This window comes from Erinaceus europaeus, chromosome 7 (genome assembly GCF_950295315.1).
Source record: "Erinaceus europaeus chromosome 7, mEriEur2.1, whole genome shotgun sequence".
In the NCBI taxonomy this organism is placed as follows: Eukaryota; Metazoa; Chordata; class Mammalia; order Eulipotyphla; family Erinaceidae; genus Erinaceus; species Erinaceus europaeus.
The window spans coordinates 32,419,955-32,436,037 of NC_080168.1; the positions used below are offsets into that span (position 1 = coordinate 32,419,955).

Genomic DNA, 16,083 nt, shown 5'->3' on the forward strand with positions numbered 1-16,083 from the left:
TGGTGTCTAGGAGACACACCAGAACTCCAAATGTCACTTCACTTCATCTTGGCCCTTTTTCTTTTTTCCCAGAGTTCTTTGCTTTGGTGCAATATGCCACAACCAGTCCAAGTTTCATTTTATCTCCTTCCTTACTCAAACTCCATCTATAAGTGCAACCATTTAGTATTAGTATTAGTCTTTCTCTTCCTGGCTTGTCTCACTCAGCCTGATACCTTCAAGTTAGCCAGAGCACAGCTCAGCTCTGGTTTACAGTGGTGCTAGGCATTGAACCTGGGACTTTGGAGCCTTAGGCAAGAAAAGTCTTGATAAACATTATGCTGTGAGTTGGGCGGCAGTGCAGCAGGTTAAGCGCAGGTGGCGATAAGTGGAAAGACCGGCATAAGGATCCTGGTTCGAGCCTCTGGTTCCTCACCTGCAGGGGAGTCGCTTCACAGGTGGTGAAACAAGTCTGCAGGTGTCTGTCTTTCTCTCCCCTTTTCTGTCTTCCTCTCCCCTCTCAATTTCTCTCTGTCCTATCCAACAACAGTGACATCAATAACAACAATAATAACTACAACAATAAAATAATAAGGGCAAAAAAAGGGAATAAATAAATAAATATTAAAAAAAACATTATGCTATCTCCCCAGTCTTGAGTCAACTTATTTTAATGTAAATGACTAACACACACTGCCAATTTGAACCCTTGCCTATAGGCAGACTTAGCAAGAAAGTTGACTCCAGTTAGGGTATGAGTTGTATTTCTATTGTAGGAGGTTTGCCTCATTCATTGTGCAGAGATGTAGTCTGGGAGATGGATAGAAGTGGTCACAGGCAGAGAGCAGTCTGGAGAACTCTCAGAAGGCTAGAAGTGGACCTACCCCATGACCCTGCAATTCCTCTCCTGGGGATATATCCTAAGGAACCCAACACACCCATCCAAAAAGATCTGCATATACCTATGTTCATAACAGCACAATTTGTAAGAGCTCAAACCTGGAAGCAACCCAGGTGTCCAACAACAGATGAGTGGCTGAGCAACTTGTGGTATATATACACCATGGAGTACTAAGCTATTTAAGATGGTGAGTTCACCTTCTTCACCTCATCTTGGATAGAGCTTGAAAGAATCATGCTAAGTGAGGTAAGTCAGAAAGTGAAGGATGAGTATTGGATGATCTCACTCATAGAAGTTGAAAAATAAGAATAGGGGAGTCGGGCAGTAGTGCAGTGGGTGAAGTGCACATGGTGCCAAGCATAAGGACCAGTATGAGGATCCTGGTTCGAGCCCCTGGCTCCCCACCTGCAGGAGGGTTGCTTCACAGGCAGTGAAGCAGGTCTGCAGGTGTCTATCTTTCTCTCCCCCTCTTTGTCTTCCCTTCCTCTCTCCATTTCTCTCTGACCTATCTAATAACGACGACATCAACAACAACAACAACAATAACAACAACAACAACAATAAAACTACAAGGGCAACAAAAAGGGAATAAATAAATATTTAAAAATTATATTTATTTATTATTTATTATTGGGTAGAGACAGAGAGAAATTGGGAGGGGAGAGGGGCGTAGAGAGGCAAAGAGACAGAGAGACACCTGCAGCCCTGCTTCACTACTCATGAAGACTTCTTCCTGCTGATGAGGGCCAGGGGCTTGAACCCGGGTCTTTGCACACTGTAATGTGTGCACTTAACCAGGTGTGACATCACCACCTGCCCGTCTGCCTCTGGTCCTCTTTCTTTTTTTTAAACCTTTTTAAAAAAATTTATTTATTTTCCCTTTTGTTGCCCTTGTTTTTATTGTTGTTGTAGTTATTATTGTCATCGTTGTTAGATAGGACAGAGAGAAATGGAGAGAGGAGGGAAAGACAGAGAGGAGGAGAGAAAGATAGACACCTGCAGACCTGCTTCACCGCTTGTGAAGCAACTTCCCTGCAGATGGGGAGCTGGGGGCTTGAACTGGGATCCTTAGGCTGGTCCTTGCGCTTCATGCCACGGGTGCTTAACCTGCTGTGCTACCGCCCAACTCCCTCTGGTCCTCTTTCGAATGCTGGCAAACCATCTTTATATTAGCCTAAGTGACACAAACAAAACCTTGTGTCTGAGGAAGCCAGCTTTTGGCCTTTGCCACCTGGGTCTTGTTTAATTCACAACTTCATTTCAGCGGCAGAGTGAGAGCTGGATGTGGACAGCCCTCCTGAGGCTGCAGCCACACACCCTCTAGTGAGAGTGCTGTCCATTGCTGTCAAGGGCTGCAGATGCCTTGGAAAGAGGCAATTGTCTGCTCACTCGTCTGCCATTCTCTTCTCACTTGGTGGCTTTTTAGCTTAGTGTTTAGAGCTGATGAGATAGGAGGTCATAAAATAACTAAAACAGGTAGGTAGTTTTCATTCTTTCACCTTTCTCATTTTGGAGACAAAGCAGATTTATCCTGATGTGGTAAAAATGATGCATTTCTGAACACGTGGTAAGAAGCAGGAGAAGCCTGCTTCTGCAAATCGGTGAGCTAGAAGGCTAGAAAAGAGATTTAAAAAATAAATCTGTTTGTAAATCCTTTTAATTTAACAGGAAATTAGATTAAAGGGAGAAACAAGCTTTTTCCTTTGGAAGAATTTCAAAGTTGAGAAGGATAAAGCTTTAGTCTTGACAATATGCAGCTATGAACCATGAACTTTCAGGGGCAGGAAATATTCTTGCTTCAAAGATAGGAAAATGGAGGCAGAGAGAGTAAGGGGGTTTGGGAAGCATTTTCTGGTGAGTGCCTGTTAGAAAAAGTCTTTTTCCCTTTGTCCCTATCAGAGAAATGCTTAGTTCTGGCTTATGGGAGTGCAGGGAATTGAACTGGGGACCTTAGAGGCTCAGGCATGCATGTCTTTTGCATAACTGTTAAGCTACCTCCCAGGCCTGGAGTTTGAAATTATATCATTTGGAAAAGTGTCAAAAATAAAAAGCTATCAGTTTCCAGATATCTGAATATACATGTAAAATGACTTATACCCAAGGCCTTTCATTCACTGAAATAGGTTAGAAATAATTTAGATGCTCCATTAATTGGAGACCTATAAAGTAAAATAGACTATAGTAATTCAGACGTGAATATGAAATATGACACAAGCGTTTTTAAAATGCATCTTTAAAAAAATATTTATTTGTTCCCTTTTGTTGCCCTTGTTATTTTATTGTTATAGTTATTACAGTTGTTGTTATTGATGTCGTCACTGCTGGATAGGACTGAGAGAAATGGAGAGAGGAAGGGGAGACAGAGAGGGGGAGAGAAAGACACCTGCAGACCTGCTTCACCACTTGTGAAACAACTCCCCTGCAGGTGAGGGGGTGGTGGCTCCAACCAGGATCCTTACTCTGGTCTTTGCGCTTTGCGCCACCTGCGCTTAACCCGCTGCACTACTGCCCAACTCTCTCATTGCCATTTTCTAAACAGGAAACAAGATCCCAGAAGTCTCTCAGAGAAGACCAAGGCATCCCAGGCTGGTCTCATATTTCAGTACTCATACAGTGCACTTAGTCCTGGGCTCATGTCTTTTCTTTCTTTTTTTATGGATAGAGATAGAGAGAAGTTGAGAAGGGAGGGGGAGATAGAGAGAGAAAGTGACTGAGAGACACCTGCAGCCCCGCTTCATCACTCATGAAGCTTTCCCCCTGTAGTTGGGGGCCAAGGGCTTGAACCCTGGTCCTTGCACTGTGACCCGTGCGCTCAACCAGGTGCGCTACCACCTGGTCCCTCTGGGCTTCTTTCTTTCTTTCTTTCTTTCTTTCTTTCTTTCTTTCTTTCTTTCTTTCTTTCTTTCTTTCTTTCTTTCTTTTAAAAATATTTATTTATTTATGTATTTATTTATTTTCCTTTTTGTTGCCCACCCTTGTTTTTTGTTGTTGTTGTAGTTATTATTGTTGTTATTATGTTGTCGTTGTTAGCTAGGACAGAGAGAAAGGGAAGACAGAGAGGCAGAGAGAAAGACAACTGCAGACCTGCTTCACCGCCTGTGAAGCGACCCCCCTGCTGGTGGGGAGCTGGGGGCTCAAACTGGGATCCTTCCGCCGGTCCTTGTGCTTTGTGCCATGTGTGTTTAACCCACTGCGCTACCGCCCGACTCCCTCTGGGCTTATTTCTTATGGAATCATTAGACTCAGTGCCCTGAATATTTTTCTTGGGATGATGATGATGACGACTGTTGTTTTCCCTTTCATGAGAAAGTGCTAGAGACCAAAACATTACTCTTCCGGTCAAGATGATCTATTTGGTTTTGTCTTTATTTTTTAAAGATTTATATATTTATGGGAGAGTGAAAAGGAATGGAGAGAGAATCAGAGCATCATTCCAGCACATTTGATATTGGGGATCAAATTCACGACCTCATGCTGGAGAGTCTAAGACTTTCTCTGCTCTGCCACTGCCTGGGCTGCTGTCTTTCTTGTTTTTATGTGGTATGACCAAACCCAAGGCCGCATGCATGCAAGGCCTATACTCTACCACTGACCCACCTTCCTGACCCCCCAGCCAATATTGTTAAAGTAATCTGGAATCACTGAATCAAGAAGCCAGCTTGTGATCCCTCAGCAACTCTCATGCCACAGTGGTCCACACGGCACGTTTATGTGGGTTTAGTGACTAGCACTTACTTCCCGTGGGGTCTGCTCCATCTTTGGACACGGTGTTAAGTCAAACAACGTTTCCCTGTCATTTACGATCACCAAGTCATGGAGTCTGCCCCCATGGCCACAGTGGCAGTGACAGTCACCCTCTGCTTGGTGGGAAGTCTTTAGAGGAACCACATCTACATACTGCCCCATTTTAAAACCTGGGGCCAGCTCCACACTGGAGGAGAGGGAACCTTTCAAAATCTTGTACCTGATTCTAGGCAGATTTCTCTACCTTGTATTTGAAGGCACCCAAAGTCGCATGCCTGTGTGAGAGGGGTGAGATGGAAACTTACTTCTCATTCTTCATATCTTCTGGGCATAACACACACACCTTTTGATGTCAGTGTTGAATAGAAGCATATTCAATTCTGCATCTAACATTAATTGGCATTATCACTATTTTCTTCCCCACTGTCACAACCTAACCCTGATAATTTATTAAAGTTCTGGGGGAAAAAAAATCTTGGTCCTAATTTATTCATCAATTACCACTTCTTTTTCAAAAAACAGGTTTAACACGGTTCAATTTTCATGTGAACCCAGATGTTCACATCAATTATATTTCCCCAAATCTAAGCCTGATTACCCCATAAAGTGGGCTAGTGGTGTTGTCTTCCGTGTTCTAATGAGATGCGTAGACGAAGGAGGATTTGATGTGGGCTGACTGAGAAAGGAACTGGTCTTTCCCATGGCAACCTGGATGTGCGCTGAACAATATTGTGCTGAAACCATCTGTTTCACTGTTTATTCTCCTCTTAGATCCCAGGATGCTGGGAAGGTGAGAGATGGAGATGATTCAACATGCTGTATTCCCAGGGCCTAGGACAGTGTCTGACACATGGAGGATGCACGGTGTTTGTTGTCTGAAGAGGACCAAATGTTCACTGGGAGGGGAGTTTATTATGCTGCTTCTACAGAATATAGATGAAAGTGAGGGTGGCAAGGGGAGAGCACAGTACTGTAAGTCAGGAAATGTCCTCGCAGGAGACTGGAACAGTGCTGAGGGGTGGGATTTTCTAGAAGGGACCATGCTGAATGCTTATTTATTTATTTATGCCCTTTTGTTGCCCTTGTTGTTTTATTGTTGTAGCTATTGATGTCATATTTGTTGGATAGGACAGAGAGAAAAGGAGAGAGGAGGGGAAGACAGAGAGGGGGAGAGAAAGGTAGATACCTGCAGATCTGTTTCACTGCCTGTGAAGCTACTCCCCTTCAGGTGGGGAGCCAGGGACTCCAACCAGGATCCTTATGCCAGTGCTTGTGTTCTGCGCCACCTGCACTTCAACCTGCTGCGCTACCACCCAGGTCCCGCCAAATGCTTTTGCTCATGAGGCAGATGGTGCTTTTGGTTGGCTAGGACTCAGAATCTAGTGAATCTTTTTAAAAAATATTTATTTATTTATTTATTCATTCCCTTTTTGTTGCCCTTGTTGTTTTATTGTTGTAGTTATTATTGTCGTCATTGTTGGATAGGATAGAGAGAAATGAGAGAGGAGGGGAAGACAGAGAAGGGGAGAGAAAGACAGACACCTGCAGACCTGCTTCACCGCTTGTGAAGCAACTCCCCTGCAGGTAGGGAGCCGGGGGCTTACGCCGGTCCTTGTGCTTTGCGCCACCTGCGCTTAACCTGCTGTGCTACTGCCGGACTCCAGAATCTAGTGAATCTTTATGATGAGAGCAGGGCCTCTGGGTCTGGGTCTGATCGACTTGGAGTCTTGTTTCTGCCTTTTGCTGGTAGTAATGACACACAGGAAGGCATTTAACTTCTCAGTGCCTTAGCTTTCTCATCTGTAAGCTGGGATAGTGGTTATCTTCTTAGATGCATTTTGTAAAGTGGATGAAATCTTGCATGTCACACTTCAAGCTTCCTCAGCATAGCACAGAGCAAGTGGTCAGTAATGTGAACAACTGTGATTATTTGTATAACTTTCTGTCTCCTTTTCTGTGCCATTAAAAATATGCCCCCTTCGGGGGTCGGGTGGTAGCGCAGTGCGTTAAGCGCACGTGGCACAAAGCACACGGATCTGGTTCTAGCCTCTTCCGGCTCCCCACCTGTGGGGTAGTGGGGGTTGCTTCACAGGTGGTGAAGCAGGTCTGTAGGTGTCTATTTTTCTCTACCCTCTCTGTCTTCCCCTCCTCTCTCCATTTCTCTCTGTTGTATCCAACAATGACGACATCATCAACAACAACAACAATGGTAATAACCACAACAGCGATAAAAAAACATCAAGGGCAACAAAAAAGGAAAAAAAAAAGTCTCCAGGAGCAGTGAATTCAGGGTACAGGCACCGACCCCCAGCAATAACCCTGGAGGCAAAAAAAAAATGCCACCTTTATTCCCTGAAATGGTTAATGCTTCTTATACACACCAGGCAAATATTGAATAAACTACCAAGACTAGGTATGGGATGCTTGAATGAAATGTGCAGTATGAATTGTTTTAGTGGCTGGGTGGCGGTATACCTGGTTGAGCTCACATGTTACAATGCACAAAGACCTAGGTTCGAGCCCCCCACCCCACTAGCAGAGGGAAAGCTTTGTGAGTGGTGAAGTAGTGCTGCAGGTGTCTGTCACTCTTCTTATCTCTCCCTTCCCTCTTGATTTCTGACAGTCTTTATCCAATAAAGAAATAAAGATAATAGGAAATTAAAAACAAAGAATAAATTGGTTTCTCTATAGTTTCATATACTGAGAACAGCCTGTGTATCTTTTTCTATTTGAACACGACATCTTTTCCTGTACAACCTGAGATCCTTTGGCAATTCTTAAGAATCTAGGAGTTACCAAGCTGAGAACAAGGTCTATATTTGGAGAGCTTTTAGTACTGAGTGTTCCCAAGGAAAGGTGAGGTCTCTGGGCCAAGGACTTTCCTGGGAGTCAGAAAGTCCAGTGTGAGCCCTTGTAGCAGGAATTACAATTTCTGTAAGTTGTGAAAAAGGTGAAGTAAAGTAGAAAGTGAGCCTTAGGAGAGATGGTCTTTTTCCCTCTGTAATGTGGCACCAACATTGCTAACAACAAAGTGTAATGAAAATGCATTTTGGACACTAAGCACATAATAAATGATCGGAACCTCGCCGTTTTGCATGCTGCCCTTTCTACGTGTTTCATAAAATATCTTGTCTAATCTTCATAGCAATCATCATCTTTTAACATACTGCTTATGTGGTCTAGATCAGGGCAAGGATCTCAATATGTTTTGGTTGTTGCTATATCCCTAATGCTCAGACACATAGGAGGCTGCAAATGCCAAATAGATGAATAATGTTAATTGCTGGTATTTTATCTCAGGAAGTACCACACAATTTTTCAAGTCTTATAGGAAGAACTAAACTTTTTTTTTTTTTTTTTAATGAAAGGATAGTCTCATCAATGTGTTTGGGCTCAAATGGGCTTTTCAAAAATTCACAAGCTGAAGCTCTAATCCTCAGTATCTCAAAATGTGACTGTATTTGGAACTAGAGGTGAAATGAAGTAATTAGAAAGACTCCTAATCCAGTAGAATTGGTACCTTTATATGAGGGGGACAGAAAACACACACACACACACACACACACACACACACACACACACACACACACTCATGTGAAGATGGTTACTTTCAAGACCACAAGAAAGATCTCAGAAGAAACCAATCCTATTGATTCATAGCTCTTGGACTTCTGTTCTTCAGAATTATGAGAAAATAAATTCCCATGGTTTAAGTCATCTAGTCTGTGGTAGTTGACTATAGCAGTGCTCACAAAAGGATGCAATCAATAATGTCCAGGTAATTGTTTTGAATACACATAGCAAACTTTCTTTTCTTTTCTTTTTTCTTTTTTTTTTTTTTACCAGAGTATTGCTCAGCTATGATTTATTGATTTATGGTGGTGTGGGGCATTGAACCTGGGACTTGAGTCATTGGACCTGAGCCTCAGGCATGAGAGTCCATTATGCTATCTATCCCCACCCACAAACATCTTTTGTTATATTGCCCAGAGTCATTCTTTCTTCTTCTGGTTTTAAGCATTTTATTTTTCCTTTTTGAGAAATTCCTCTCCTCAGTGCCAGGCAGTAGTGCACCTGGTTAAGTGCTCACATTACAGTGCACAAGGACTCAGGTTCAAACCCCTGGTCCCCACCTGCAGGGGGAAAGCTTCATGAGTGGTGAAGCAGGGCTGCAGGTGTCTCTATTTCTCTCCCTCTCTATCTCCCCTACCCCTCAATTTTTCTCTGTCTTTATCCAATAATAAGTAAAGATAAAAAAGAATATGAAAAAAAAACTTGAAGAAAAAAGAAGAGAGAAACTCTTCTCCTTCCCACCTTCATCTCTGTGGCTACAGACTGAAGCAAATGCAGTATTCTGTCTCCATGGCCTCTCTGATTCATTTGATCAGGGGCTTATGACTCAGCTCCAGAATGATCTATCTAGAAAACAGGACTCAGTGGCTGTATCATCTCCCTGAGGAAAGAACCTGTCTAAGAGGAAGCAGAGGAAAGCATAGTGCAGACAAGGAGAGAGTCAGATTTGGGCCAACGCGAGGCTGAATTAAACCCCCACTGCGTAGAGCTGGGATTGAGGTAGCCTGGAGCAGGTGTGACCAGAGAACTCTGCACCAGCTGAAATTAGCATGGTGATCTCATGACCTCTGACATCACTAACAGCTACAGTAGGAGACAGTGGCACCATTACAAACCCTTTAAGTATTTGAGTTATTTTCTTCTGTATCTGTCTTTCTTAGTCATTTTTTAAAAAAGATATATTTATTTATTTATTTCTTATTAGATAGAGACAAAGAGAAACTGAGAGGGGAGGAGATAGGGAGAGAGACAGAGAGACACCTTCAGCCCTGCTTCACCACTCATGAAGCGTTCACCCTGCAGGTGGGGACCGGGGGCTTGAACATGGGTCTTTGTGCACTGTAATGTATGTGCTTAATCAGGTACGCCACCCCCTGGTCCTCCTAGTCACTTCTTATTTAGGGTCTGTGATGTGGTCCTCTAGGGTAATATAAAAGCTTTAAGAGGGACAGGCAGTGGTCCACCAGGTAGAGTGCACACACTACTATGTGCAAGGATCTGGGTTCAACCCCTAGTCCCTACCTGCAGGGTGGAAGTTTCAGGAGCAGTGAAGCAAGGCTGCAGCTCTCTATCCCTCTCCCTCTCCTTCTCCCTCTTCCTCTCCCTCCCCCTTCTCTTTATCTCCTTTGTTTCTCCCACCCATTTCAATTTCTCTCAGTTCTATCAAAAATAAAAAAATAGAAGAAAGGATCTGAGATCTCTCATGCCAAACCTGGATTATTTCTGGAGAGCATCTTTTGTTCTATGCTCAGCTATTCCCAGATAATTCATCTTGGAGAAGAACAAATAATAGGCAGAAGAGGGTCTTAAGTCACAGGGCTGTGGCATGCAAAGGGTGAGTCAATTTATGAAGCCTTTCATGAGCACTTTGTGCAAGGCACCGTGTTAGATGCTGGGGCAGGAGGGAGTATTGAAAAGTTGGACAAATGACATGCCCACTGCAGGAGTCGTCAGTACCCTTAACTAGATATGAAGCTGAGCCTGCGACAGTCATGAACTCACAGAACAGAGAAGACAAGGTCAGACATCTAGAAATGGATCTGCAATTGACTTTTAAATAGTTAATTTAAGATCCCGTCTTCTCTCCAGCAGGAATAGCAGCTCTGCCAAAGTTAACAGTGATAAAACAGTGACAAATTATTTTGGCTGCCATTGCTGAATTCTATTTGCCTGCTTTATAAGGTGGTTCAAGGTTATCCTTTCTCCTCTCTTTCCCCTCAGCTCCCATCACCCAAACCAGACATCCAACTGATTTGTTCCCAATGGCTGGCTGTGATTACTGTCCTAATTTGTTCTTTCTTCATCTGCTACAAACTGCCTATTTTCTGTCCCTTCTGATAAAGCAGGGACTCTGAGGGACTTCTGAGGCTGTTTTGTAGCATGCAGGAGTGTATTAGCCGGCATGCCTGTGTGCGTGTCTATAAAACCCCTCGTCTTCTCAGTGTGAGCTCACCTTCAGGAACGGCGTCATGTCGATGTGCAGCTTGCGCGTGTAAAATTCCTTTCTGTTTGAATGTGTCAGCCCATTATTTATACAACTTTGAGGCTCTTCTGTCTTCTGAGCTGCTGCCTCCAAGGACTGCTGGGTTCTCTGTAAAGAGAAACAGAAAGCCCAACTTTCACAGAAATGGTACACAGTGCGACATGAGTTCGTCCGAATTCCCAAATATTTATAGACACTCATTTTTCATCTCTGCCACACTCGTAGCAATGCCTATTTTTATCACTGAAGACAAAGAAGAGGAATCATCCCTTGGAATGATCCAAGACTGGGCATTAACTCATTTCTGGTGTAACAGAAAAAAGGGCTCTCACTACATCCTCAGGTTGTATTCATTTTAATTAATCCTCATAACAACCTGTGAGACTGGTATTGCTATTCCTATTTCACAGGTGAGGAAGCAAAGCAGCAGTTCTGGAAGGTTAAGTGCTTGTCCCAACTCATACTCTCAGGCAGAGTTGAAGTTGCCATCTGCACAGGACTCCTTTAAGAAACACTATTATTCTCAGATGACAACAGCAACAGTGCCATAACAAATCATGTCATGTGAAGCCAATAGCATACTTCCAAAAAAATATAATGTAACTCATTGTTTAAAAAAAATGCCACCAGGGTTATTACTGACATTTGTTCCCGCTCAGCTCCACTGTCTCTGGTAGCCTTTTTTCTCCCCTCCTCCTTCTTCTCCTCCTCCTCACTTTCCCACTGTTCTCCTATGGTTTTTTTTTTTTTTTTTTTTTTGACAGAGGTGAGAGGCAGAGAGAGAAAGAGGAGAGGCAGAGGAGAGCAGAGAGACCTGCAGCCCTGCCTCACTGCTTATGAAGCTTCCCTACTGAGTAGGCCACTACCCATACTCAGCAAGATTCCCTTCTTTGCCTCCAGGGTTATTGCTAGCGCTCAGTGCCTGCACTATGAATCCACTGCTCCTGGAGGTCATTTTTCCCATTACACTGCACTTGTTGTTGTTATTGCTGTTGTTGTTGTTGGATAGGACAGAGAGAAATGGAGAGAGGAGGGAAGACAGAGAGGGGGAAAGAAAGATAGACACCTGAAGACCTGCTTCACTGCCTGTGAAGTGACCCCCCTGCAGGTGCTTTGCACCATATGTGCTTAACCCACTGTGCCACCACCCAGCGCTCCCCCAGATTTTTAAATTAATTAATTAATTTAACAGCAGTCTCTGGCACAGGTCTGGCAATGAATGAATATATGCTTCTAACAGATTCTCTCTTTTTTTCCTCCAGGGTTATGCTGGGGCTTGGTACCTGCACTACTAATCCACTGCTCCTGGAGGCCATTTTTTCCTCATTTTGTTGCCCTTGTTGTTGTTGTTATTGTTATTTTTGCCATTGAAGTTGTTGTTGTTGGATAGGACAGAGAGAAATGGAGAGAGGAGGGGAGACAGAAAGGGGGAGAGAAAGATAGACACCTGCAGGCCTGCTTCCCTACTTGTGAAGTGACCCCTCTGCAGATGGGGAGCCGGGGGCTCAAACTGAGATCCTTATGCTGGTCCTTGCGCTACCACCCTACACTGACATGTCCACTTCAGTTAGCATCAGGAAGGCTGGTGAAGACATCATATTAGGAAACAAGGAGTGACCTCCAGGGGCCTGTTCCTGACCGGCTCCTCTGAAAGAAGAAAGTTACTTCTCTCTCTCTCACACAGGCAGGGAGATAGATAGATAGATAGACAGACAGACAGATATAGTGCACATGTGCATGAGAAAAGATGAGACCACACACTGAAGCTTCCAATGCAGTGGTGGCTGGGCTGGAACCTGGGTTGCACACATGGCAAAGCAGCACACTGTCCAAATGAACTACTTTGTCAGGCCCTACCTGTCATTTTTCAGGGCTGATTCACTGGGGTCACATACTTTTGTGTGCCATGAGATCACTCTGGGTGTGGACTTGATCATTTACATATTGTCTAAGGGATTGTGTAAGGGATATTTCTGGGATATCTGTCTATCGGGGCAGACATAAACCCTCCTGTCGTGTCCACAGAACTCTTAATTACTAATGATGAATTAGCAATCTGTGGGTTCCTGCAAGCTGCCTCTATTCCGGTAAATATCCACACCCATTTCCTTTGTTTTGAGATGTGGTTGGAGATTTTTCTGGACAAAGGAATAGCTTCTTCTTCTTCTTCTTTTTTTTGTGTGTGAAATTGGCCATATATCTGATTCATTTCTTGGAGCAAGACAGTTCCTGAACCATCTCTAGATCAAATGAAAGTACTTATTTGGTCCAAACTAGAACCAGGCCAAACATTTCCAAAATCATGCATGAATCATGAGATGGAATGTAACAGAAATCAGACTTTTTGGGTGTGAATGTCTTCAAGAGTCAATTTTGTATTAGGCCGGAATGTTGGAGGATGGGCCCACTATCCTGGAAAGTCCAGGCCATTGTTTCCATGAGGTCTGAGCAGGTTGACCCCCAGTTCTCCCTACGGGTGGAGACAAGGGCAGGTTCCTCTGACCTCATGAACTTATGACAGATGGCTTCTCCAGAATGGGGGCTACCTTCCTGCATATGCCCTCCTCTCCCCTTAAAACAAAGGCCATGAATTACTGTACATTATGTTTGGCCAAACTTGAAAAACCACCGCAAACTCCTGTTACTCAACACCCCCCCTTCCCCTCACCCTGAGGTGCCTGTAATTTGCCCCCAGGGAAATATGCATTGTGAAGCTTATGATCAAACCTTGTATGGCAACTTTCCACTTGTGAGCAAATAGTTTGCAGGTCAAAATGTGACCATGCATTGTGCTGCTTTGTGTTTGGGTTAATGGCTCCCTTGACCTTCTCCCTGTGCAATGGGTATAATTTGCCTGCTTTCTGTCATCTTTCTGAGGCCACTCCCAGAGCTGAATGAGTCTGTGATTCACTCCGTGCACATCACCCCCCAACACGCAGAGTTACCCCAGGACTCCCGAGGGGCTGCTCTGACCCTCGCCGCCAGTGGCCAGGAGGGCGGGGGACCCATTGCGACAGCCTGCACTGGAAGACAGAGGTATAACCAAGGTATAACCAAGATCAACTCCAATGATGAATTAATTTAGCTCCCTATGTTGGGCTTAGATTAAAGAGTGGGGACTTGAGAGGCTTTGAGAAAAGTCCCTCCAAATCACTTGGCCTTTCTAGAAAACTTTTGATAAAACGAAAATTCTCTTGACTATGTGGCTCAGCTCCCTTACACCCAGGAACTACCCCTTCCAACTCACTAGAGTGTTTTCAGAGTAGGCTCTTTTATCACTAGGATAGGAAGTACTGGTTTTGCTTTTGATGTCTGAGTGTACTAACAAAGACATGATAGTGAAAGGGGAAGAGAACTAGGAAATAGAGGGAAAGCAAAGATTAAACCTGTAATAAGGACTCTAGGCTTGGGAAGACAACGTAATGGAGATGCACAAAGACCATCATGCCTGAGGCTCTGAGGAACAGGTCAGTCCCCAGCACCACCTTAAACCAAAACTCTGGTCTCTCTCTCTCCCTTTCTCTCTCATTAAAAAAAAGATAAGGGGAGCCGGGTGGTAGCACAGCAGGTTAAGCGCACATGGCACGAAGCATAAGGACCAGCTTAAGGATCCCTGTTTGAGCCCCTGGCTCCCCACCTCCAGGGGGGTTGCCTCACAAGCAGTGAAGCAGGTCTGCAGGTGTCTATCTTTCTCTCCCCCTCTCTGTCTTCCCCTCCTCTCTCGATTTATCTCTGTCCTATCTAACAACAACAACATCAATGGCAACAATAACAACAAGGACAACAAAATGGGAAAAATGGCCACCAGGAGTAGTAAACTCATAGTGCAGGCACCGAGCCCCAGCAATAACACTGGAGGCAAAAAAAAAAAAAAAAAAAAGAGAGAAAGAGAGAGAGAATTCTGGGAGGAAAGAAAGAAGAAAGACAAATAAAAAATTGAAACAAGGAAAGAAACCAGCTTGGGGATGACGATACTGATAATTATCATGTATTTATTCAACTTTTTTTTTCTCATTTATTTATTTATTTATTTTCCCTTTTGTTGCCCTTGTTGTTTATTGCTGTTGTTATTGCTGTCATCGTTGTTGGATAGGACAGAGAGAAATGGAGAGAGGAGGGGAAGACAGAGAGGGGGAGAGAAAGATAGCCACCTGCGGATCTGCTTCACCGCCTGTGAAGCGACTCCCCTGCAGGTGGGGAGCCGGGGGCTTGAACCGGGATCCTTATGCCAATCGTTGTGCTTTGCGCCACCTATGCTTAACCTGCTGAGCTATGCCTGACTCCCTCAACTTATTTTTTTTAACCCTTCTTTTTTTTAATTTCTTTATTGGGAAATTAATATTTTACATTCAACAGTAAATACAATAGTTTGTACATGCATAACATTTCCCAGTTTTTCTGTATAACAATACAACCCCCACTAGGTCTTCTGTCATCCTTCTTGGATCTGTATTCTCCCCACCCACCCATCCCAGAGTCTTTCACTTTGGTGCAATATGCCAATTCCAGTTCAGGTTCTACTTGTGTTTTCTTTTCTGATCTTGTTTTTCAACTTCTGTCTGAGAGTGAGATCATCTCATATTCATCCTTCTGTTTCTGACTTATTTCACTTAACATGAATTTTTCAAGGTCCATCCAAGATTGGCTGAAAACAGTGAATTCACCATTTTGTATAGCTGAGTAATATATATATATACCACAACTTGCTCAGCCATTGATCTGTTGTTGGACACCTGTGTTGCTTCCAGGTTTTGGCTATTAAAAATTGTGCTGCCAAGAACATAGGTGTACACAGACCTTTTTGGATGGGTGTATTGGGTTCCTTAGGATATATCCCCAGGAGAGGAATTGCAGGATCATAGGGTAGGTCCATTTCTAGCCTTCTGAGAGTTCTCCAGACTGTTCTCCACAGAGGATGGACCCATTTACATTCCCACCAGCAGTGTAGGAGGATTCCTTTGACTCCACACCCTCTCCAGCATTTGCTGCTGTTACCTTTTCTGATGTATGACGTTCTCACAGGAGTGAAGTGGTATCTCATTGTTGTCTTGATTTGCATTTCTCTGACAATCAGAGACTTGAAGCACTTTTTCATGTGTTTCTTGGCCTTTTGGATTTCTTCTGTGGTGAATATCTTGTCCATGTCCTCCCCCCATTTTTGGATGGGGTTATTTGTTTTCTTGTTCTTGAGATTTACAAGTTCTTTATATATTCTGGTTATTAAACTCTTGTCTGATGTATGGCATGTAAAGATCTCCCATTCTGTGAGGGGTCTCTTGGTTTGGGTAGTAGTTTCTTTAGCTGTGCAGAAGCTTTTTAATTTGATGTAGTCCCATAGGTTTATGCTTGTCTTAGTCTTCTTTGAAATTGGATTTGTTTCATTGAAGATGTCTTTGAAATGTAT

At 43.7% G+C, this 16,083-nt stretch overlaps 1 protein-coding gene across 1 annotated transcript in view; it reads right to left on the reverse strand.

Moving 5' to 3' along the window:
* The window catches only part of KIAA2012 (KIAA2012 ortholog), a 189,284-nt gene that overhangs the window by 62,067 nt on the left and 111,134 nt on the right, over nt 1–16,083 (reverse strand). Inside the window, exon 13 of the mRNA XM_060194124.1 lies at nt 10,650–10,787. Coding sequence (XP_060050107.1) covers nt 10,650–10,787 — 138 coding nt within the window. The remainder of the gene's footprint in view (nt 1–10,649; nt 10,788–16,083) is intronic.